Genomic DNA, 23,313 nt, shown 5'->3' with positions numbered 1-23,313 from the left:
ATTTTGGAATTCCATTCATGGGAAGAGATTACCTCCTCTTTCTCCCATAGGACAGTTTATGGATTCATCACCCTTTCTGTTAGCAGCCCAACAAATAAAATGCACTCTGCCTACAGGGCTCCTGAGGCACATACTGGACACTCGCTAAATCTGAGCATTCTGCACATCTCTTTGCTTTTCTTATAATTGACAAGTGAATAGTCTAGGCCCACACCCCGGACCTATAAAGTGTGCCGACGGCGAGTGCGCGCACACGCCGCCGAGTGTTCTCCTGGTGGGCGGTCTCCTGGGCAGGATGAAGTAGATGTGGGCAGTCGTGCTGCTGGTGGTGCTGGGCAGTGGCCGGGCAGATTGCGACTGCATCATGAGCAACTTGCAAGTGAAGGAGAACTTCGACATGGTGCCCTTCGCCGGCACTTGGTACGCTGTGGCTAAGAAGTTCCCCGAGGGCCTCTTTCTTCAGGACAGCATCATCGCTGAGTTCTCGGTGGATAATAATGGGCAGATGAGCGCCACTGCCGAGGGCCAGGTCCGTCTTTTGAACAACTGGGACGTGTGCGCAGACATGGTGGGCACCTTTACAGACACTGAGGACCCTGCCAAGTTCAAGATGAAGTACTGGGACATAGCATCCTTCCTCCAGAAAGGAAATGATGACCACTGGATCATCGACACAGACTACGACACGTACGCTGTGCAGTACTCCTGCCGCCTGCTGAACCTCGATAGCACCTGTTCTGACAACTACTCTTTCATGTTTGCCAGGAACCCCTACGGGCTGCCTCATGATATACAGAGAATCATGAGGCAGCAGCAGGAGGAGCTGTGTCTGAGCAAACAGTACAGGATGATCGTTCACAATGGTTACTTGATAAAAACTCAGAGATACATTTTGTAGCCATATCATGGATGCAGCGTTCCAGTTGAAAACGTCTGGTCAGCTCTCATGCCATCGTCAACTGTATTTATCTTAGAAGCTTAGTTGGCCCTCGCTCTCCTCACTCATCTTCCCTCAGTCAACATACAACCTTCAGGATACATGAGACTAGAACTGTAGAGGGGTGAATCTGTTTGCAGTCAAATGCATATCTCTATTGAATGGAGGTTTGTTGGGGATTTTTTTTTTTTGAATGATGTGAAGCTTTGGATTCCAGACTTTGATTTATTAAATGGAGCCACACAATTCCTAAAAAAAAAACCGTGAATAGTCTACTATTAAAGGACTATATATATAACGTGGTAACAGTTATTTAAGTTAGATTTTTATCATTTCTTAGTTAAGCTTATTAGTATTTCCTTAATCATAACAAAATAACCCTTAGTGTGGACATTATAATAAACTAATATACTGATGGAATTATATGTCAAAACTTTCAAATTTCATTGATCTCCCGGTACCATTAATTGCTGTAAGCCAGAAACAAAAGGTAAATAACTAGTCTATAAAACAGAAGTTAAGTAGGAGGCATCTCACACTCTGTGATCTCAAGACTTTCTGCCAAGCTGTAATAATCAAAGTAGCATGGTATAGACCAATGAAATAGAATCAAGAACCTAGAAATCAGCCCATATGGTATTTGAAAAGAAATTAAAACCTGACAGATGAGGAAATGACAACCTCGTCAACGAATGGTGCTGGCAAAACTGGACTTCTACCTGCAGAAAACTGACAACAGAAAACTGAAATAAGACCCACATCTCACACCATACACAAAACCAGCTCAAGGTATATCAGAGACCTCAGGGTAAGATCCAAAATCATAAAGATCATAAGAGACAAAATGGGACCAAGTTTAGAAGTACCTGGTCAGCCGATATCATAAATATGCAAATACAGCCAGAAATGCACAACCAGGAGAGGATAAAATCGATGAATAAAATCCCCTAAAAATTAATTCCCTGTACACATTAAAAACTTTTTCCCATAGGATGAAAAGGAAACCTACAGATTAGCAAAAAACATTTGGCAGTGGCATCTTAAACAAGGGCCACATAATTAAAGGTTACAAAACACTACAGGACATCCACAAGAAAAATATTGTAACCCAATGACAAAACAGACGAAAGAGATGAAAAGACTCTTCACAAAGGAAGTCATTCAGAAGGCCAACACACACATGAAGAAATGTTCAAAATCATTGCCAACCAGAGAAATGCAAATCAAAACCACAATGAGATACTATCTCACCACAGCAGTAGTAGCAAAGTTCTACAGGACAGGAAGCAGTAAATGTAGGAGAGAATGCAGAGAGATTGGAATTCTCATGCACTGCTAGTGGGATTGTAAAATGGTACCACTCTGGAAGGCAGTTTGGAGACTCCTCAAAAAGCTGAACATGCAAATCCCAAATGATCCAGCTATTCCACATCTAAGAATATACCCAAAGGAAATGAAAACTCAGACATGAATGGAGATATGTACACCTATGTTCATAGTAGTGTTATTTACAGTAGCAGGAAAATTGAAACAGCCGAAACACCTATCAATAAATGAATAGATTGAGAAACTGATACAATGAGAAATTGTTCATACAATGAAGATATATAACTAGAAAAAATCATGACTGAGTTATGGAAAACTGAAATTAAGATGGTTAAAAAGAGAAGATGTTGCTTTTTTTAGATCTAGCCTTAAAGAGTACATCAGTGGCACATTAATGGGTGAAATCGGAATTATTAGTTTGTTGTTGTTGTTATTGTTAAGTACTTTTGATTCAGAACCAACCCATAGGTCACCCTCCACTGGGTTTTCATAGGTGGTTCATTGCACAGAAGGAGATTTCCCAGCCTTCTCCCAAATTATGATAATTTATAAATTCATCTGTTCAGCTTGTTTAGAAACAATCAGACTTCAAAGAAATAATCCAGACCAACTGAATGAATCAGATTTATCTTCCAAAAAATATCCATTTATTGGTGGTGTTATTATTGTTGGTGTTGTTATTGTGTACCATCTAGTTGAAACAACTCATAACTGACACTCTGTGGGTTTTCAGTAAATTACATGGAAGAAGTTGCCCATCTTTCTTCCACGAAGCAGCTGGTGGATTCAAACTGTGTGATTTTGGGTTTGGCAGCACACTTCCTTACCACTAAGCCAGCACTAACAAGCTGTGCCACTAACTCAAAGGCTGCACTTCTCTATTGGTTCTAATCTGTCAGAGGCTTCATGTGAGAACTATGATCAGTCTCTTCCTAGCGTGCGCTCTAGGGTCTTGGAAACCTAATGGAGGGCCATTAAAAGTTGGAACTGACTCGACAGCAGTGAGTGAGTTTTATTTTAAAAGAAATTATGTCCCTATTCCTTGGAACCAGTTCCAATGAAGGGCACACAGTGTTCCCTTCTTGGTAAACCGTTCTACTCAGAAAAGCACACTCCATGTCAGCAGTGCTGATGTGCAGCAGGGGAGTTAGTTTCATTAAGGCTCAAATTTCATTTGGTCCCACTAGTATCTTAGATTACTATGCCTTGTTCACCAAGTTATTTAGTATTTCTAATATCACCTCTGGTTTTCTACCAGCTTCTCCACTTGGGAAATATTAAGGTCTCTAGAACCTGTTGTTCAGTGGCACTGAGTCGTAGATGATTCATACCGACCCTATGAACAAAAGACCTGAACACTTGTATAATTTTCATCATTTCTCCAAGTTCATAGCAAGCTCTTTTGGAAGTGGATGCCACTCCTGCTTCCAAGCTTGTTTTAATCGGGAAGCTGCACAAAACACTGTCCACCATGGGTAACCATTATCACATTTGACACATCAGTGTCACATTGTTCAGCTTTACAGTGACCACAAGTTACCTCTGTATAGCAAGTGGACAGACCAGTGCTATACCACTTAGAAGAATGTTTGACCAAAAACAGTTAAAACCAGGCCTGAGGGTCATAGATTAAAATCACCCACCTTTGGCTTGATAGCATAACTTACTATCCACTACGCCAACAGAGCTCTCTCTATGACTCACAGAATTCTATGAACAACAGATCTAACCCTTGCCTATCCTATACCATCCCCAGAATCTGAGACATACTCAAGCCCATTGCTACAGTCACTGTATCAGTCTGTATTGCTGAAGATCTTCTTTTCTTCTCTGACTTCCACTTTTCTCAGCATGATGCCACTGGAACCTTAATCTGTTGTTTGTTGTTGTTAAGTGTGGTCCAGTCGGGTTGAGTTGCAGACAACTCATAGTGACCCTATGAATGAAAGACCTGAACACTTGTATAGTTTTCATCATTTCTCTAAAATCTAAAACCTGTAGTATTCATTAATATAGTGTTACCCTCAGTACTTCAACATTTTTAATCATTTAAACATCAAGATAGATAATTATAATTCCTTAAATTAAAATTTCCCTCACTTGGTTTTGGGACCTCTCCGAAGTACTGAAGAGCAATGGTGTCTCTCTGGAGACTAAGGTGCGTATAATACAGGCCATGGTCTTTGCTATCACTTGATCATCAGAGAGTTGGACAATCATCAGAAAGTTAGACAATGAATGACCAAGGAGGATAGAAGGAGAATTGATGCCTTTGAGCTGTGGTGCTGGAGAAGAGTATTGAGAATACCATGGACTGCTAGGAAAACAAACAGATTCATCCAGGAAACGGTTAAACCGGGTGGCTCCTTGGTGGCAAGGATTCTGAGGCTCCCTCTAACATACTTTGGACATGTTGTAAGGAGAGGCCGGTCCTTGGAGATGGACATCATGCTTGGTAGGGTGGAGGGACAGCGCAGGAGGGGAAGGCCCTCTATGAGGTGTATTGATTCAGTGACTGGGGTAATCAGGATGGGAGTGTCAGAGACAGTGCAATTGGCACAGGACAGAGCAGAGTTTAGGGCTGTTGTACATAGGATTGCTATGAGTTGCAAGTGACTCGACGGCACATAACAACAACAACACTTGGTTTTATGTTTTAAGTGACATGGCTACATTTGAAGTAGTGGCTTACATGTCAGGCTGCTAACCGAAAGGTAAGCAGTTCAAACCCAGTAGCTGCTCTGCAGTATAAAGATGGGCTATCTCCTTCCACAAAGATAGCCTCGGAAAACAATGGAGGATTGCTGTGAGTCCAAATCAACCCAAAGGCAGTGGGTTTGGGCTGTTTGTATTGAGTTTCTTTCTTTTTTACTAAAGAGAACATTCTCTTTTTATTAACACAGGTATGAAACTTGTATGTTTCCACAGATAAACAGCACAACTATCTTCTTTCATGTTAATTTCTAATGTGTAGTATTTTCTGACCTTGTCTGTAAAATTTAGACTGTATCTACTTTAAAACTGGGAGATCCTTGGTTCCTTTACTCTAAAAATAAATAATGATAAATAGTGTCAGTCCAGGAACCTTTAAAGGAAGAGTGGTATTGGTATCATGAGTTTCCTTGCTCCTGCCTAGACCTGGAGAATGAGAACTCCTCAGAGGATACTTCTACCATCGCTATCCACCATCCAGGCCAGCCCAACCCACAGGGACCCATATTTGTCAGAACGGAGCTGGGCTCTGTCATTATCAATAGTTTATTTTTTTTTTGGCAGGTCTGGGAAGTGAGGCAATTACCAGGACTTTCTTACAAGGTACTGCTGAGTAGGTGTGAACTGCTAACCTTTCCATTAACCACTGAGCCTTCAAAACATTTGCCCCAAACAGGGATTCCTAGAGGATGTGTGGTTAAGGTTGCTATTATTAATGCAATACATAGATTAGGTTTTTCTTTCAAACGATCTTACTTTAGTAATGTAAGAAGATTCACGTTTTATTTCTTCTCCTCCTCTTTATCTACCACCCTCTCCCCTAGGCAAAGACTGCCAAGCAGAAGCACAACGGAACTATGGGCCTGCTAACATACCCAGTACTTCAGGCGGCTGACGTTCTGCTGTACAAGTAAGGGGCAGGGCTTACTCACAGCCTCCTAGTACTCATGAGGAGGAGAGATGGTTGTAACCCATCAAAAAAATTGCTTTCCAAGGATGCTGGGGCTGTAGGCATAGATAAGTACATTAGTTTGTGTCTGTTCCCCAGCAATAGTGGCGGATAAAGAGTTGCTCTACCAGCCCAAAAGGCAAGCAGGTCAGATCCATCAGCTGCTTTATAGGATAAAGATAGGCAGTCTCCTCCTATGCAGATTTTAATCTATAAAAACCCACTGGAGGGTCAACTGTAGCACAACAACAAACAATAACATTTGCCATCAGAATATGGTTATGTTTCAGTGAGAAAGTGCAGTGTTGGTCACTAACAATTAAAAGCCCTTAACTATATGTTGGACTTCTAACCTTGCTGTCATCTGCCACTGAGTCATTCTGACTCTTTTTTTTTTTAATCATTCTGACTCTTAACAGCTGTAGGACAGAGTAGAACTGCCCCACAGTATTTCCTGAGCTATAGTCTTATGGGAACAGGCTACCAAGCCATCTTTCCTCCAAAGCCACTGGTGAATTCAAACCTTTGACCTTTCGATTAATAGCGAGCATGTCACTGTTGCTCTACCAGGGCAAACTAAACTCTTTTTAAAAAAAAAAAAACCAACAACTCTTGATTATCTGTGTGTCCTTTTGGCATTACTACCTACAGGTGATAGTTTTCTCTTCCTGGGTAATTAAAGCCTAATAATCCATTTCCCAGAAAAGTAGTATACATACTTAGAAAACAATCTATTTTTAAAAAACCTTTTATTTTCTCATCTGTAAAGTAAAACTCAAAACTTCAACTCATGACCATTGAGTCAGAACTGACTCAGGGGTTCTGGAGGCTATAAAGCACATAGGAGGAGATTGCCCATCTTTCTCCTGTGGAGCAGCTAGTAGATTTGAATCACTAGAGAAGTGTGGCCTTTGGCTTAGCAGGGCAACTCCTTATGGACTGTTGTTAGGTGCCATCAAGTCAAGTATGACTTATAGCAAGCCTGTGAATAATGGCTCTGAACCCTGTCCTGTCTTGTGCCATCCTCATTATCACTGATATTCTTGAGCCCAGTGCTGCAGTCACTGTGTCAATCCACTTGGCTTAGGGTCTTCCTCTCTTTTGCCAGTCCCTCTTAACAACATTCCCTAAGTATGTGAGAGGAAGCTTCATTATCCTTGCACTCTGGCTGCACTTTCTGGAAGACATATCTGTTTGTTCTTTTCATAGTCCATGGACTATTCGGTTGTTTTCTCCAACACCACAACTCAAAGACGTCTGTTCTTCTTATGTCATTCTTATTCGTTGTCCAACTCTCACCTTATAGCAAGTGATTGAAAAGACCATGGCCTGATTCAGGACTTATTTATTGTTGACTTGGAATCAACCCATCGTTGACCCTCCAGTGGATTTTCAGAGGCAATATATCTCACAGGAGGAAACTGCCCATCTTTCTCCTATGGTGCATTTGATGGATTCAAACCTGCATGCCTTCAGGTTAGCAGCACAAGTCCTTACCGATAGGCTCCTCTATGCTAAGAAGCACAATTATAATTTGAAACAATCCAGAACAATGTAAGATCAAGTATATCAAAGTAATGACAGTTATATTTTTATCCATTGCAAAAATTCTATGGTATAAGTAAGTAGTAGATACAATTGGTAGAATGATTGAATACTAGAGTTTATTTCCTCTATTCAATGAGTTAAGAGGCTATAACTCAGAAAGTTATAAATAATTTATGTATGAAGTTATACAATGTGTAATCTCAGTTCAAAATTTTAAATGTTTAACAAGAATATGTGGGGGGGGAGAGGAAAGGCTAGTATCTGCCAAAAAAGGAAAAAAGAACTTCTTAAGATTCCTAAGTCTATATTATATTCTGCTTTGGTTATAGGATAGACTGAGACTGTACTTCAACATCCCTTTTATTATACAAACCAATAATTACTATGGCTGGATGTTTAGTTCATCCGTAGACAGATAAACTTTAAGAGCTTTCCAGAAGTTTTTTGCCTGTCTGAGTCTCCATCCTGACATTAGCCAGGTTCTCACATAAAGATGTTTAATCCAAGCATAAATAGTCCAGTCCCAATAGCAAAGAAAACCCCCAGTTGTGAGCATCCCTTCTTTAACTTACCTCACCTAATTAACATTCCTGTCATTTGTGGATAATCTTCAGCAGAATCTTGCTTGCATGTGAAATCAATGCTATTGTTCTATAGTTTCCACACTCTGTTGGGTCATCCTTCTTTGAGATGGGAACAAATAAAGATCTCTTCCAGTCAGTTGGCCAAGTGGTTGTTCTCCAGATTTCTTGGCACAACTTGGTGAGCACATCCAGGGCAGCATCTGTTAGCTGAAATATGTCAATTGGTATACCATCTATTCGTGGGGCCTTATTTTTTGCTATTTCCTTCAAAGCAGCTTGAACTTCTTCCTTCATCACCATAGGCTCTTGCTCATATGTTGTTTCATTAAATTATTCTGTGTCTGCCAATTCCTTTTGATACAGTGACTCTATATTCTTTCCATCTTTTAATACTTCCTGGATCATTTAATATTCTGTCTAAAGCATCCTTGATTATAGCAACTCGAGGTTTGAATTTGTTGTTCAGTTCCTTGAGCTTAAGAAATGCTGAGCGAGTTTGGCCCTTTTGATTTTCTGACTCCAACTCCTTGCACATTTCATTGTAATATTTTACTTTGTCATCCCGTGCTGCCTTTTGAAATCTTCTATTCAACTCTTTAGTATCTTGAATTCTTCCCTCTGCTTTGGCTTCTCTGCACTCCAGTGCAATTATCAAAGTCTCTTCTGACATCCATTTTGGTCTTCTCTTCCTCTTCTGTCTTTGCAATGACTGTTTGCACTCTTCTTGGATGATACCCTTGATATCCTCCCACAACTCATCTGGTCTTTGCTCATTAGTGTTCAAGGCCTCAAACATGTTCCTGAGATGGTATCAGCCACTCTGAGACACAATAATGGCCAGTCTCCTACTGATAAAGATTGACAAAACCTGATGCAGGGTCACCCTGAATCAGAAGCAACTTGGTGGCCATGGCTTTGGGTTTTTGGTCTTAGGATATATGATACTTTCTTTTCCCTGTTTCCTAAAGAGAATAGTCACTGGTTTTTATCAGTACTTACCAGGATTTTTATTAATGTATATCTAAACTGTTAAAAACAAATAGATAGGTTTTATTTTTATTTCTTTTCCCCTGAAAACTATGTAATTATTTTTAAGATGACTTTTCCGAAACTAACCACCAGTAATGTTAAAGACATCAAAATCAAAGACAGGATCCAGCATCTCCATCCTTCTGTCCTTAAGATCAGCCTTGTATTTCCTTTCATTGGTCTCTATTGGATCTGCTGCCATGAACTAACCCCTCACGCTCCAGCTCACGGACACCATCTCTTTGACCTTTTTTCTCCCCCATCTTCTTTCAGACTGTTCCCACTTATGCTATTTCTGAGCCATATTCTTCTTGGGTATGTTTGTGGTTTTGGCCCCTTAAAAGTGTAGAGTCAAGTACAACAAAAATCAGCTTGGTTTGGTGCAGCATTTACTAACTTACTGCTACTAACTCACTGTCTTATCTGTCTCATTACATTTCCTTCCAAGTTTAGAAACTCCCAAACTGATTAATAAAGGTAAGTAACCAAGCAGGACTAGAGCTGAGTTTTGCTGTCATCCTTTCTTTTTGCTTTTTTGTTTTTAGAGCTGAGTTTTTAATTCCATGCTATACAATTGCTTTTTCTATATCAGAGTTCATGAACATGGGTAATTTTTGTTTTGTTTGTTTCATATATTTCTAGACTTTGAAAAAGGTCCTAGCCAGAATACTTACATTATATATACAGAAATAAAAGTAGATAGATTACAACATATATGTCTCTCCTACCAGCAAATCTGTGTGATTTCTCCATTTTTTAAGTTCTTTTATGTTGATTTACTTTAAGAAAATCATATACAATGTGTTTCATATATATACATCGTACTGCATGCATTCCTCTATTCACATTGTACCATCCCATACATTGTGTTTTATCAAATTAATCACCATTGATCTATGCCCCTCATTACCCAACCTTCTCCTTACCCATCTCTTCATAAGTCCAACATAGATGTTCTTTTTCCCTTTGTTAAAATCATCATTAGCGTAAGTGATGCACGGGAGGCATAGAACAAAGTTAAGGAAAGGAAATGGAAGAGGAGCCTACCAGATAAGTTTATTTAAAAGTTACATAATTGTTTAGGCAGAACTTGATAAGGAACCCAGGAATAAAGAGCTGAGAATATCTTACATTTTTAAGTATTAGAAAAGAGCAGATACCTGAGAAAAAACAATATCCCCAAAATAGCAACTGTTCATAATTTTTAATTATGCATCATCATTGTTTTCCAAATATGTAACGTTTAATATCTGGCTATATATTGAGTGAAAATCAATCTTTCTCTCTCTCTCTCTCAGGAGTCTGTTTCCCTTCTATACAGGGAAAACATACAATTTAACAAATTCTGGTTAAGAGACCATAATGTCACTAATATAGAAAAAGATATTTTCTATCCATAGCCTTGAGAGAAGGGGAAGGAATTAACACATGTTGAACACTATCATACAGGCTCCAGTGTGAGCTGTTAACATCTGTATTTTCTATTCAAATTCTCACAAGTTCAGGAAGCAGTGGTGTTTCCATTTTACAAATAAAGACTTAAAGATTTGGAGAAGTACTAAGAACTAAGTCTATATTACTTGCTTAGGCCATCTTTCTCAAGGATCTGAATAAAACAATAGAGAAATATAAGGAGAGGATCAGAAGATAATGAAAGGAAAAAACTTAAAAAGAAAGGATATAGAAGATGAAATGATGTATGATGGTGAGAAAATTGAGGTCTCAAAGAACTGCATGGTTTTTGCAGAAATTCTGAATACACAAACCTGAAAATAAAGAGTATAAAGAGAGTATGATGATTGAAAATTTCAGGTGTGATAGAGCCGTAGAAGGATTGAGTCATCATGAGGACCGAGGATCAAGCTACTGCCTTTGACTTCCCAAAACTGCTTAAAGGCTTTCTAGTTCTCATTCTGTATAGAGTCAGTTTGTCCTGAATTTTTAGATCCTAGAGACTACTAGCCAAATTTCATTTCTTCAGTCTACAGATGTCCACATACTCTCCCATCCCTGCCTGAGTCGCCATTCATTTTATGTTTGTTTGCTTTTTTTCTCCCACTGTCAGGATATCAGAGAGAGCTCTCCCAGGATAAAATATGGCAAAGACCAACCTTAATTTGCATGCTAAGAAGCCCCCTAAAATTAAGAGATAACATAGCATAGAGAGTAAAGAATGGTGCTGAAATGTCAACAGACAGCCAACTACTCACCAGAAAGTAACAAAACCTCAGCTCACTGCTGTGGAGTCAGTTCTTACTCATCGCCACCCTCCTAACCATAGTTAGGCTATGTGAGGAGACTGATCCTCTTTCTTTAGAAGAACCACTGTTGGTGGTGGTGGTGGTGGTTGTTGTTAAGTGTTGTTGAGTCCTAGACGACTCATAGCGACCCTGTGAACGGAAGAGATGAACACTTGTATAACTTTCATCGTTTCTCCAACTTCATAGTTTCCAGGGGCAAGCTATTTGCTTGTCACTCCTGCTTCCAAGTTCTTTTATGGGGAAGTTACAGCAAACACTGTCCATCATGGATAACCATTATCACATTTGACCCATCAGTGTCATAGTGTTTAGCGTCACAGCAACCATGTATTACCTCTGTACAGCAAATGGACAGACCAGTGTTATACCACTTAGAAAAATGTTTGACCAAAAACAATTAAAACCAGGCCAAGGGCTATAGGCCCTGGGGCCCAAATGCCTTTTTAAATAGGAGGCTGAATACAATCAACTCACAGCGATTGACCAGTAAACAATGCCCCAGAGTCTCGCCAGAACAAGAAATCAAAACTTCTGTAGACAGCCCATCTACCTTTGGTCAACTGATTTTTGACAAGGAGATGAAATCAGTTAAGTGAGGAAGTAACAGCCTTTTTAACAAATGTTGTTGGCAAAATTGGAAAAGTATCTGCAGAAGACTTAAGCAAGACCCACACCTCATTCCATACACAAAAACAAATTCAAGGTGGATCATGGACCTAGGACTAAAACCAAGGACTATAAGCTTCATTAAGGAAAAGCTAGGAACAACACTAGAAGTCCTAATCCACAACATAAACAGTCTTCCAAGTATCCTGAAAAACCTATAACCAGGAGAAGATAAAGTAGATGAATGGGATCTTCTAAGAATCAAATCCCTGTGCACATCCAAAAACTTCTCCGCCAGGGTAAAAAGGGAAGCCACCGACTGGGAAAAAGTATTTGGTAATGACATATCAGATAAGGGACTTATATCCAGAATTTATAAAATATTCGAGCACCAAAACAAGATAAATGTAAATATTCCAATAGAAAAGTGGGCACAGGATATGAACAGACACCTCACCGAAGAAGACATTCAGATGGCTAACAAGCACATAAAGAAATGTTCAAAATCCCTAGCTCTAAGAGAGATGCAAATTAAAACAACTATGAGATATCATCTCGCCCCAGTCAAAATAGCAAAATTTAACAGAACAGCAAGCAACAAATGTTGGTGAGGTTGTGGAGAAACTGGAACCCTTATTCACTGTTGGTGGGAGTGTAAAATGGTGCAACCCCTGTGGAAAGTGGTATGGCGCTTTCTCAAAATGTTGCAAATAGAGATACCTTTTGACCCAGCAATTCCACTACTGGGAATACACCCTGAAGAGACCATAACTGACATCCAAGCAGATATATGTACACCCATGTTTATCGTGGCTTTGTTCACAGTAGCAAGGAGTTGGAAACAACCCAAGTACCCATCAACAAACAAATGGATAGAGAAGCTGTGGTATAGTCACACAATGGAATACTATGCTGCATTGAAAAACAAGGAACTCATGCAATATTATTCAAAATGGGTGACCCTGGAGGACATTATGCTGAGTAAAGTATCTCAGTCACAAAAGGACAAATACTGCATGGTGCCACTGTTGTAAAACAGGACTGACCTTGGGTTTGGGGAGAGACTGAGAAAGATGGGTTCAATAATGTATACTGCATTGAAACAGATGAGGGAGAAAACTGTTTAAAAGGGATATGTGATTAGGTATTTTTGTCATGACAGGATTCTAGAGTGAAGGCTACATGGTGGGAGTGGACCTGGGGGAGGGTTTGTAAAACAATGAGAGAATTTTTCTTAGGGGGAAGGTTGGGAGGGGAGAAAAGTACAACAATGAATGAATAGAAATCCAAAGTCTCTGTAAATTTTTACTGAAATTAATAATAAATTTAAATTTAAAAACAAAAACAAAAACCTCTGTAGAGTCAGACTGCTGCAGAATACTCCCTACCTGGATCCCAGGCCCTTACTGGTTAATAAATGCCTTTTAAAATAGGAGGCTAGTGGATTCGAACTGCCAGAGATGCTTGGCCTTTTGGTTAACTGTACAACACACTAAAAGGTTTGGCAAAAAGTGATAGGACAGTATAAAATTATACATACGTTTTAGAAAGGAGTAATTTTATAAAAGGGCAAATTGTTGTTGTTGTTGATTGCCATCAAGGTGAGCACGACTCATAGCGACCCTATGAACAAAAGGCCTGAAGCCTTTCTATAACAGTCATCATTTATCAAAGTTCAGAGTTCCCAGAGGCATGTTGTTTAGGAAGTGGATGCCACTCCTGTTTCCAAACAGTCAAAGCACAGCCTATTGAGAAGCTGTTTCATTCATCAAATTTGCATCATGACAATGAAGTTGAAGAAAATCAAGCCCAAAACCAGACTTGTTGACATTGAATAGATCCTGACCCATGATGACATCTTATGTTACAGAGCAGAACTGTTCCATGAAGTTTTCTTTCATGGAGTCTTCAACTGCTTTGAATCACCAGCCTTCCAGGTAGCAGTCATTCGCAAACCACTTGCACCACCAACCACCTTATATAAAGAAAAATAGGCAGATTTAAGAGAGATTTATACTGTAAAGATGATAGGACTTAGTAATGAATTGAACTAGAGAAAGGTGTCAGGGAGAGCCCTAGGTTGTTGACCTTTGCAACTGGTTTGATGGTCTTCTCATTCACTAAGGTAAGATAGGCTAGGAGAATTCCTATCTTTATTCAGCATGGTCTTTCCTACTGGAGATCTCAGATGTCCTGAAAGTAAACCCTTCACTGTTTTCTGATATCTCTCATTCCTGGTGCTAGGCTTTATACAGGGTGGTTGTTTACCATTGAGTCAGAACACACCCATAACTGACCCTCAAGCCGGTTTTCAGAGGCAGCTAATGACACGGGAAGAGATTGCCCACCCTTCTGCAGAGCAGCTGGTGGATTCGAGCATTACATCACGGCTTGGTCCCAACTCCCACTGCTGTGGAGTCAGTTCTCATAGCAGCCATCCATCAGTTCCAAAGCTATAAACTACCCACAGTTCTCCCCTCAGAGTGTTAGTGGATTCAAACTGCTGACCGTTCCATTAGCAGCCATATATGGAATCCTCAGTTGCTTGGTATATGGACTCCTCAGTTGCGTGGTAGAGCCAGAAAAGGGCTCAGTCACCTTGAAGTCTCAGGAGAAAGCAATTGCCACTAAGAACGATTGAGATTATCTAGTCTCTAAAACTCTTTTGGAAACTTCCAGTCATAGTAGTATATCCAGCAAGCACCATTGATGGTGAATTAGGGTTTTTTTAGAGAACAAAAAACAGCACCAGACTCTTGTGCTAGCAAAACTAGTAAAGGCAACAGCATTTGAAGTTCACAAACACCGCCAGAGAAGTAGGGAGCAGGGGGAGAGGGAGAAAATCTGTGAGCAGATATAAGAAGGCAACGATTATTCATCTAGACACTAATTCTGGCAGAAGGGTGGGGTGAATCCCGAATAAATGTAGAGGCAACAAGGAACTAAGCAGAAGAAAAATGGTTTAGTCACCAGAGGAGAAGATCAGACGCATTATTATGTGACAGAAGTTATAACAATCAAAATTATGAAAGACTTTTGTTTTATGTTGTGTCTGAAGGAAGCACAGTCAGGGAAAGTTTAAAAAAAATTAAAATTGAGAAAAAAGAAGAAATAATAATATGGATATCATTATGGTGAGTATAAATTTTAAAAGAACGGCACTAAATTATTTGAAGTGAAAGGCAGTCTGTGAGGAGAGAGGTTGAAAATGTGACGAGAATAAGCCCCATAAGTGAGCAGAATCAAAGACAGGCTGAATTAATGTAAAGTGTAAACTCAATGGATAAGAAGTAAAGGGCCAAGATAAATTACAGGAGGTGAAAGGAGCAGCAGGGGCAGACGGAGGAAAGGCTGGAAACAAACAAACTCAAATCAGATGAAAAAGCCACTTGGAGTGAGAGGGCCAGGTGAAAAAAATTAAAATTTTTCTAATCCTCTTTTAAGAAAGCAGAACCTCACAGAATTGTAAGAAAAGATGCAAGAATCCAACATAAGGCAAAGTCGCATACAGAGTTATTATGAAAACTAAATGTGTTTTCTGTTTAGTTTGGTTGCTTTGTGAATCTGGAACCATTTTGACATGTGGAAATATTCATTTTGATGTGTTTAAAGTGGATTGATTATGGTAATTGTTTTTTCTGTGTTAGTTGCAGTCCATTGTGATTTCCTATGGGCTACTGTAATTGCTTTTTAACCTGCCCTGTTGGCTAATTTGGTGTGGGGAGTCGAGGTGACCTCTGCATGTCAGCCTCACCGTCATTACAAGACAGAAAGTGTTGAATCTGGTCAGGGAAGAGAAAAGTTCCAAGGTGGGGCACGTGCTCGGACACCTCAGAAAGGATCATGCAGTGTTCTAGGCTCAGAGGAAAACATATAAAAGAATATTTCATTTTTACCGCTCTCTGAGTAGACTGTGTGCTCCAGGCTGTGTGGAAGAGAGCAATGCACATAACCTTACTAATCAGATTGACAAACTGTCCTAAGTTCATTTATTGTCTTTAGAAGGAGAGAAACCACTTCCTGATCCCTTGTCATGGTCTCTGCTTTTTGTCTTGCCATCCATTGTTCTGTCCCTGTCCTCCTTAACATTAAAACCTCAGAAGCCCTGTGTTTATAGTTTGGGATTCCCTACCCAAAAACATGAACTATGGATTTCAAGTGTGCTTTCTAATTAAGGTTGCTGTCCATGTCTGTGATCATCCCTGGAATTGTATGCTGATCAGATGCTCTTGGTATCATATATATGTTTATATCTGATCAGGGGCTCTTGGTATAATATATGTTTATATGCTGGTCAGATGAAGAAAATATCCTTCATTGAAAACAAGTCAAGATACATCCCCACATCAGTGTACCTCATAGCATCTTTCTTTTACCACATTGTCTGTCGTGAAGTCAGATACTAATGAGCCTATATTAAAATTAAACATACAACAAATGTAATTTTTTTATTAATTTTAATGAAAGTTTACAGACACTTTGGATTTCCATTCATTCATTGTTGCACTTTTCTCCCTGCCCAACCTCCCATCCCCCACTTCATTCTTCTCTTTGAAAAGTAAAAGAAAAAGTCTTTCCCTTCCCCCAAGTCCACTCCACTATGCAGCCTTCATCCTGCACTCCTGTCATGACAATAATACCTAATCACATATCCCTTTTAAACAGTTCTTTCCCTCATCTGTTTCAATGCAGTGTACATAATTTATCCCATCTTTCTCAGTCTCCCCCCAACCCTGATGTCAGCACCATTTTACAACAGTGGTACTATGAAGTATTTTTCTTTTTGTGACTGAGATATTTAACTCAGCATAATGTCCTCCAGGGTCACCCATTTTGTGTAATATTGCATGAGTTCCTTGTTTTTCAATGCAGTATAGTATTCCATTGTGTGAATATACCACAGCTTCTCTATCCATTCTTTTGTTGATGGGCACTTAGGTTGTTTTCAACTCTTTGCTGTTGTGAACAAACCTGTGATAAACATTGGTGTGCAAAATGTCATTTCTTGAGTTGCTTGTGTCATATACTGTGCTTGATTACCTCATTTAATCCTTGATGCCATCCTGTGAAATTGGCACCATTATAACCCTCATTTTACAGAGGAAAAAGAGTCTTTAAAAGAAAAGGAGATTTGACTAGTAGGCTCAGTCAGTCCATCTTCCTCATCCATACTTTATCTATCATCCTGATTATCAAGTGATTTCATAATAATTTTTCTCTTGGCATGAAAGTATATAGATAAAATAGCAACTTCCTCTGAAAAGTCATTCATGTGTTTAATAAATACTTATGGAGATAGCTAACAGGTATCAGGTAGCTCGACTAGGTATTGGGAAACAAGATAGACGAGCCCTCAAAGAAATTCTTTTCTAGCTGGACAGAAAACAATATACAATGAAATAAATTAAATCATTAGATTGGAATTCCTATTAGAAAGATAATATCATATTTTTAATAAAAAAGGAACCAATGTTGTCATTGTTGTGAGGTGTCAACCCTATGAACAACAGATCGTCCTGTGCCATCCACACAATCTCTGACACACTTGGACACATTGCTGCAGCCACTGAGTCAATTCATATCTTTGAGGGTCTTCTTTCCTTCAGTGGTCTTCCACCTTTAAAAGCATGATGTCCTTTTCCAAGGAATAACCTCTCAATAACATGCCCAAAATATGTGAGACTAAGTTTCATCATTCTTGTCTCTGTGGAGCCTTTTGACTGCACTTTTCCCAAGAGCTGTTTGTTTGTTCTTTTGACAGTCTATGAGATATTCATATAGTTTCCCATGGACGTTAATATTAAATAATATGGTTCAAGACAAAACAAAAACCCCTCATTGCTTTTGAGTCTGAATTGACTCTTATCTAACCTTCCATTGGATTTTCCAAGGAAGAGATTGCCTATTTTTTCCTATGGAGCCACTAGTGGGTTTGAACGGCTGGAGAATTGTGGTCTTTAAGTCAGCAGCATAACTTCCTGTGGACCCATAGCTTCCCCTTCAGTTGGGTTTTCAAGAGACTGGAAGTTGCACAGAAGAAAATTGCCCGTTTTTCTCCCACAGAATTGCTGATGGCCAGAGATACAGCCTTTGGATCAATAGCACCATTCCCCTTGGAGCATGCCACCAGAGCTCTCTAGCAACAGGAAAATAATTAAATTCTTCTTGTCAGTATTAACATGTTGGTACATTGCCTTCAAACTGATTGCTTTCAGTTCAATTTCATATGATAGACCAGACTCCTAGTAACCCTCTGTCAGGTTTCTGAGGCTGTAAATCATTACAGGAAGGGATTGCCTGTTGTTCTTCCAAAGAGCTGCTAGTTAAATAGATATGTCATGCGTGTTCAGCCTTTGATTTAGCAGTAACAACTCACTACTCGTGAGCTCCCTAGTACATCTGTGCTAAGGGAGTTCTCTGGTGGCATGACCAATAGGGACTTGTGCTCCAAATCCAAAGGCCATGCCTGCCAGCCCGCTAAGGCTTCTTGGAAGATAGATAGACTGTTTCCTCCTTCAGAAATCCAATGGAGGATCAATAATGAATCATTTCTACCAGAAAGACTGCTAATTTTCCTAAACAGAAAGCCACTCATCAGCAATCTGCATTATGCAGATGATACAATCCTGCTTTCTGAAACTGAAGAGGACCTGAAGTGTTTGCTGCAGTGGGTCAAGGACTGCAGCCTTCATTATGGATTGAAGTTCACTATCAAGAAGACAAAGATTCTCACCACTGGACCAACTGACAGCATCAGGATGGATGGTGAAGAGATTGAGATTGTTAAAAGCTTTAGTTGTCTTGCCTCCACAGTCAACACTCTTGGCACCAGCAGCTAGAAAATTAGAAGACGTATTGCAATGGGAAAGTTTGCTGTTAGAGACCTCTCCAAATACTGAAGATCAATCATGTCAATCTGGAGACTAAGGTACACCTGATACAAGCTATGGTCTTTGCCATTACTTGCTATGCATCAGAGAGCTGGAAAATGACTAGGGGGGATAAAAGGAGAATTGATGCCTTTGAGTTGTGGTGTTGGAGAAGAGTATTGAGTATACCATGGACTGCTAAGAAAACGAACAGGGTCATCCTTGAGAAGGTTAAACCGGGCTGCTCCTTAAAGGCAAGGATTCTGAAGCTTTGTCTGACATACTTTGGACATGTTGCAAGGTGGGACCAGCCCTTGGAGAGGGACGTCATGCTTGAGAGGGTGGAGGGACAACACAGGAGAGGAAGACCCTCGATGAGGTAGATTGGTTCAGTGACTGGGGTAATCAGGATGGGTGTGTCAGAGAGAGTGCGATCGGCACAGGTTAGAGCAGGGTTTAGGGCTGTTGTACATAGGGTTGCTATGAGTTGCAGGCACCTCGACGGCACATAACAACAACAACCTATGTATATTCAAAAATATGCCACAAAATCATAGAAATGCTTTATGGGTTTTTTAAACTTTAGTGTAACAACACTCTTGTTTATCATTTAAAATTCTATTAAGACTACATTAAAACAGAAAATATATATCATGTTAACATTAAAGATGGTAAAATGTTAAACTTGCTCATCAAATATGATACTGAAATTAGGATATTTCCAGATAAGCACCAACTAAGGGAATTTATGAAAATTAGGTCTACTCTGTGAGAAATTCTAAACAAAGCTATTCGCACTGAGAGTTAACAGAAAATAAACTAAAATCAACATAAATGATGACATCACTCAGAAACCGACTTGCACACATAAACAAGCAAAGTACATGAAATATATAACACTAAAAATTAGAAAATCAACTGTATCATTATGTAAATAATGATACATGCAATTAAGCCAGACACATTCAAGGTAACCTCCAAGATCAGTGACCTTTTCAACAAAATAAAAAAGAAGAAAACCATAAAGGTTTAGTAAACCTCAAACCAACAGAAGAAAATTATAAGAAAATTCATATGTAGAATGAAGTCCGCACAGAAATAACCAGTGAAGTAAAATGGCAACAATAAAACCATTCTTATTAATAATTACAGTGAATCTAAATGAACTAAATGTAGCAATCAAAAGAAGAGTAACAAGAGGCATAAGAAAACATGCTCCATTAACTTGTTGTCAACAGAAGACAAACCTTTGACACAAAGACAAGACTAAAAAATCAGTGTAAAAAAAAAATCAAGTAAATGACAATCAAAAAAGAGCAAGAACAGCAATATTAATTGCTAATAAAAATAGATTTCAAGACTGAAACTAGCTGAAGAGACATAACTATCAAAGATGAGTTGAAGAAGAAGAAATAACTGTCATTAATATTTATGGACACAGTGAAAGAACCCAAGACACACAAAGCAAACTTTATCTGTTGTTACTGTTGTGTGCGTAACAATGGAGTTGACTGAGACTCATAGCAACCCTAGGAACAGTAGCCCTGAGCTCTGCCCTATCCAGAGCCAAGCTCAGTCTCTGACACACCTGCCCCCATTGCCCCAGTTACTGATTCAATCCATCTGATCCAGGGGCTTCCTCTCCTGAGCTGACCCTGCACCCTTCCTAGCATGATGTCCTTCTGCAAGGAACTGATCCCTTGTGGCAACATGCCCAAAATATGTGAGACAGAGTGTCAAAATCCTTGCCTCTTAGGAGCAACTTGGTTTGACTCTCTCCAGGACATTTGTTCAACAAACTTTACAATAATAGTTGTTAATATTTGCTGTCAAGTCAGAACTGACCCATAACTGACTCTCCAGTGAGTTATCGGAGACAGTTAATGTCACACGATGAAATTCCCCATCCTTCTGCAGAGCATCTGATAGATTTGAAACATGTGCCTTCAGGATTGTAACACAACTTTTTACAAATAGGCCACCAGAGCCACAATAATGTTGTTGTTGTTGTTGTTAGATGCTGTCAAGTACGAGCCACAGCAACCCTATGAATAAAAGATCTGAACCCTGTTCTATCCTGTGCCATCCTCACACTTCCTGACACACAAAAGGCCATTGCAGCAGTCACCATGTCAGTCCACCTGATTGAGCTGCTTTTTCTCCTTTGCTGACCCTCCACCCTTCCCAGCATCATGTCCTTCTCCAAAGAATAGCCCCTCTTAGCAACATGCCCAAAGTATGAGGTGAAGCTTCATCTTTCTTGCTTCCAGAGAGAACTCTGGCTGCATCCTCTCCAAGAAATCTATGTTTATTCTCTTAGCCATCCATGGAATGTTCGGTGCTCTTCTCCACAACTCAAAGGTGTCCTCTTTATTCATTGTCCCACTCTCAGATACGTGGCAAGTAATTGGAAAGACCATGACCTGAATCAGACATGCCTTAGTCCTCAAAATGACATCATCATTACTCCTCATAATTTGAAGAGGTCCCTAACTGCAAATTTTACCAGTGTTATGCATCTTCTTATTTCCTGACTGCTTGTTCCAAGGGTGTTAATTGTGTTTCCAAGTAAGATGAAGCTATTGACAGTTTCAATCTCTCCATCCATCATGATGCTGCCCATTAGTCCAGTGGTAAGAATCTTTATTTTCTTGACATTGAAATGCATTTCATACCAAAGACTGCATTTCTTGATCTTCTGTAACAAGTGCAGAAGAAAATAAGGTTCCAGGAATCAATAGGATACCAATTAATTTATTTAAATTAACAGATGCAACCTTGGATGCATTTGCCTGTCTATACCAGAAAATTTGGAGAATAGCTGTCTGGCCAATGGATTGGAAGAGGTCCATATTTGTTCCCATACCCAAAAAAGGTGACCCAACTGAATGTGGAAACTATCAGACAATATCATTGATATCACATGCAAGCAAACTACTGCTGAAGATCATTCAAAAACATCTGCAACAGTATTTATATAGGGAACTGCCAGAAGTTCAAGCAGGATTTGGAAGAAGTCATGGCACCAGGGATATCATTGCTGATGCCAGATGGATTCAGGCTGAAAGTAAGGAATACCCAAAGAATGTCTCTTTTTTGCTCTATTGACTATGCAAAGGCATTTGACTGCATGGATCATAACAAATTGTGGCTAACATTGAGAAGAATGGGAATCCCAGAGCACTTGATTGTGTTCATGAGGAACATACACCTGGACCAGGAGGCTGTTGTGTGAACAGAGCAGGGGAGCACTACATGGTTTAAAATTCAGAAGAGGGTGTGTCAGAGTTTTATTCTCTCTCCACACCTATTGAATCTGTGTGCTGAACAAATTATCTGAGAAACTTTACTCTACAAGGAGGAGTGTGGCATCAGGATTGGAGAGAGACTCATCCGTAACCTGCGTTACGCAGATGACACTATCTTGCTTGCTGTAAGAGCGGAGGGCTTGAAGCACAATAATAGTAAGAGACCCCAATACATCATCTTGGTGAAAGGCAGAATGGCTAGAATGAAACTCAGCAAAGATTCAGAAGGATCAAATAATACAATTAATCAACTGAATCTCTTAGACAAATATAAAACATTCCTCCCAACAAAAGCACAATATACACACTTCTCCACTGCACATAGGACATTCTCCAGGGTAGGCTATATCTAGGTCACAAACAAAATCTCAACAAAATAAAAAATATGCAAAGTAACTTCTAATTTTCAAAATACTATAAAATTAGGAGTAACAACAGAGAAATCAATAGAAAACATCAAGTACATAGAAGTGAAATTACACACTGCTTGAGCACTCTTGATTAATAGAAATAAAAAGAGAAATTAAATTTTTTTAAATGAATGAAAATGAAAACAAAGCATACTAAAATCTTTGGACATAGTGAAAGCAGTACTCTGAGGTCAATTTATAGCAATCAAGGTAAGTATCAAAAAAGAGGAAAGAACTAAAATCAGCACCTTATTTTTTAACAGCACCTTTAATTTTAATTGTGATTTTAATGAAAGCTTACAGAAAAGTTGGATTTTCATTCATTCATTATCACACGTTTCCTCTCCCCTCCCTGCTTTCCACCTCCCCCAGTTCACTTTCTTTTTTTTTTGTTTTTATTTTTTATTGTAAATATGCACAATTTTTTATTGACTTAATTTTTTTTTATTTAATTGTCACAAGATTTATTTAGGAAAAATATAATAAAGTGAGCAGATTAATATCCAGAGAGTTCTGTATTTTGTGTATGCATACCAATGAAAGAATTTTACTTTTCAAAGAGAAGAGCGAACTGGGGGTCGGAAGAGGCGGGGAGAAAAGTGCAACAATGAACGAATGGAAATCCAAAATCTCTGTAAGTGTTCGTTGAAATTAATAATAATAAGAAGAAGAATAATGTTGTTGTTATGTGCCGTCGAGTTGCTTGCGACTCCTAGTGACCCTATGTACAACAGCCCTAAACCCTGCTCTATCCTGTGCCAATCTCACTGTCTC

The 23,313-nt window shown here is 39.3% G+C and overlaps 1 protein-coding gene and 1 pseudogene across 2 annotated transcripts in view; both read left to right on the top strand.

Moving 5' to 3' along the window:
- Positions 1-23,313, top strand: part of WARS2 (tryptophanyl tRNA synthetase 2, mitochondrial) — a 156,488-nt gene that overhangs the window by 122,825 nt on the left and 10,350 nt on the right. For both annotated transcript variants that reach the window (XM_006900315.1, XM_006900314.1), the window contains exon 4: positions 5,800-5,885. In XM_006900315.1, the coding sequence (XP_006900377.1) occupies positions 5,800-5,885 (86 nt within the window). The remainder of the gene's footprint in view (positions 1-5,799; positions 5,886-23,313) is intronic.
- Positions 296-898, top strand: LOC102853433 (annotated as a pseudogene).

The sequence above is a fragment of the Elephantulus edwardii genome, unplaced genomic scaffold (assembly GCF_000299155.1).
Source record: "Elephantulus edwardii isolate Elephantulus edwardi_28Jun2011 unplaced genomic scaffold, EleEdw1.0 scaffold00280, whole genome shotgun sequence".
NCBI lineage: Eukaryota > Metazoa > Chordata > Mammalia > Macroscelidea > Macroscelididae > Elephantulus > Elephantulus edwardii.
This window is presented reverse-complemented; position numbering and strand designations above follow the sequence as displayed.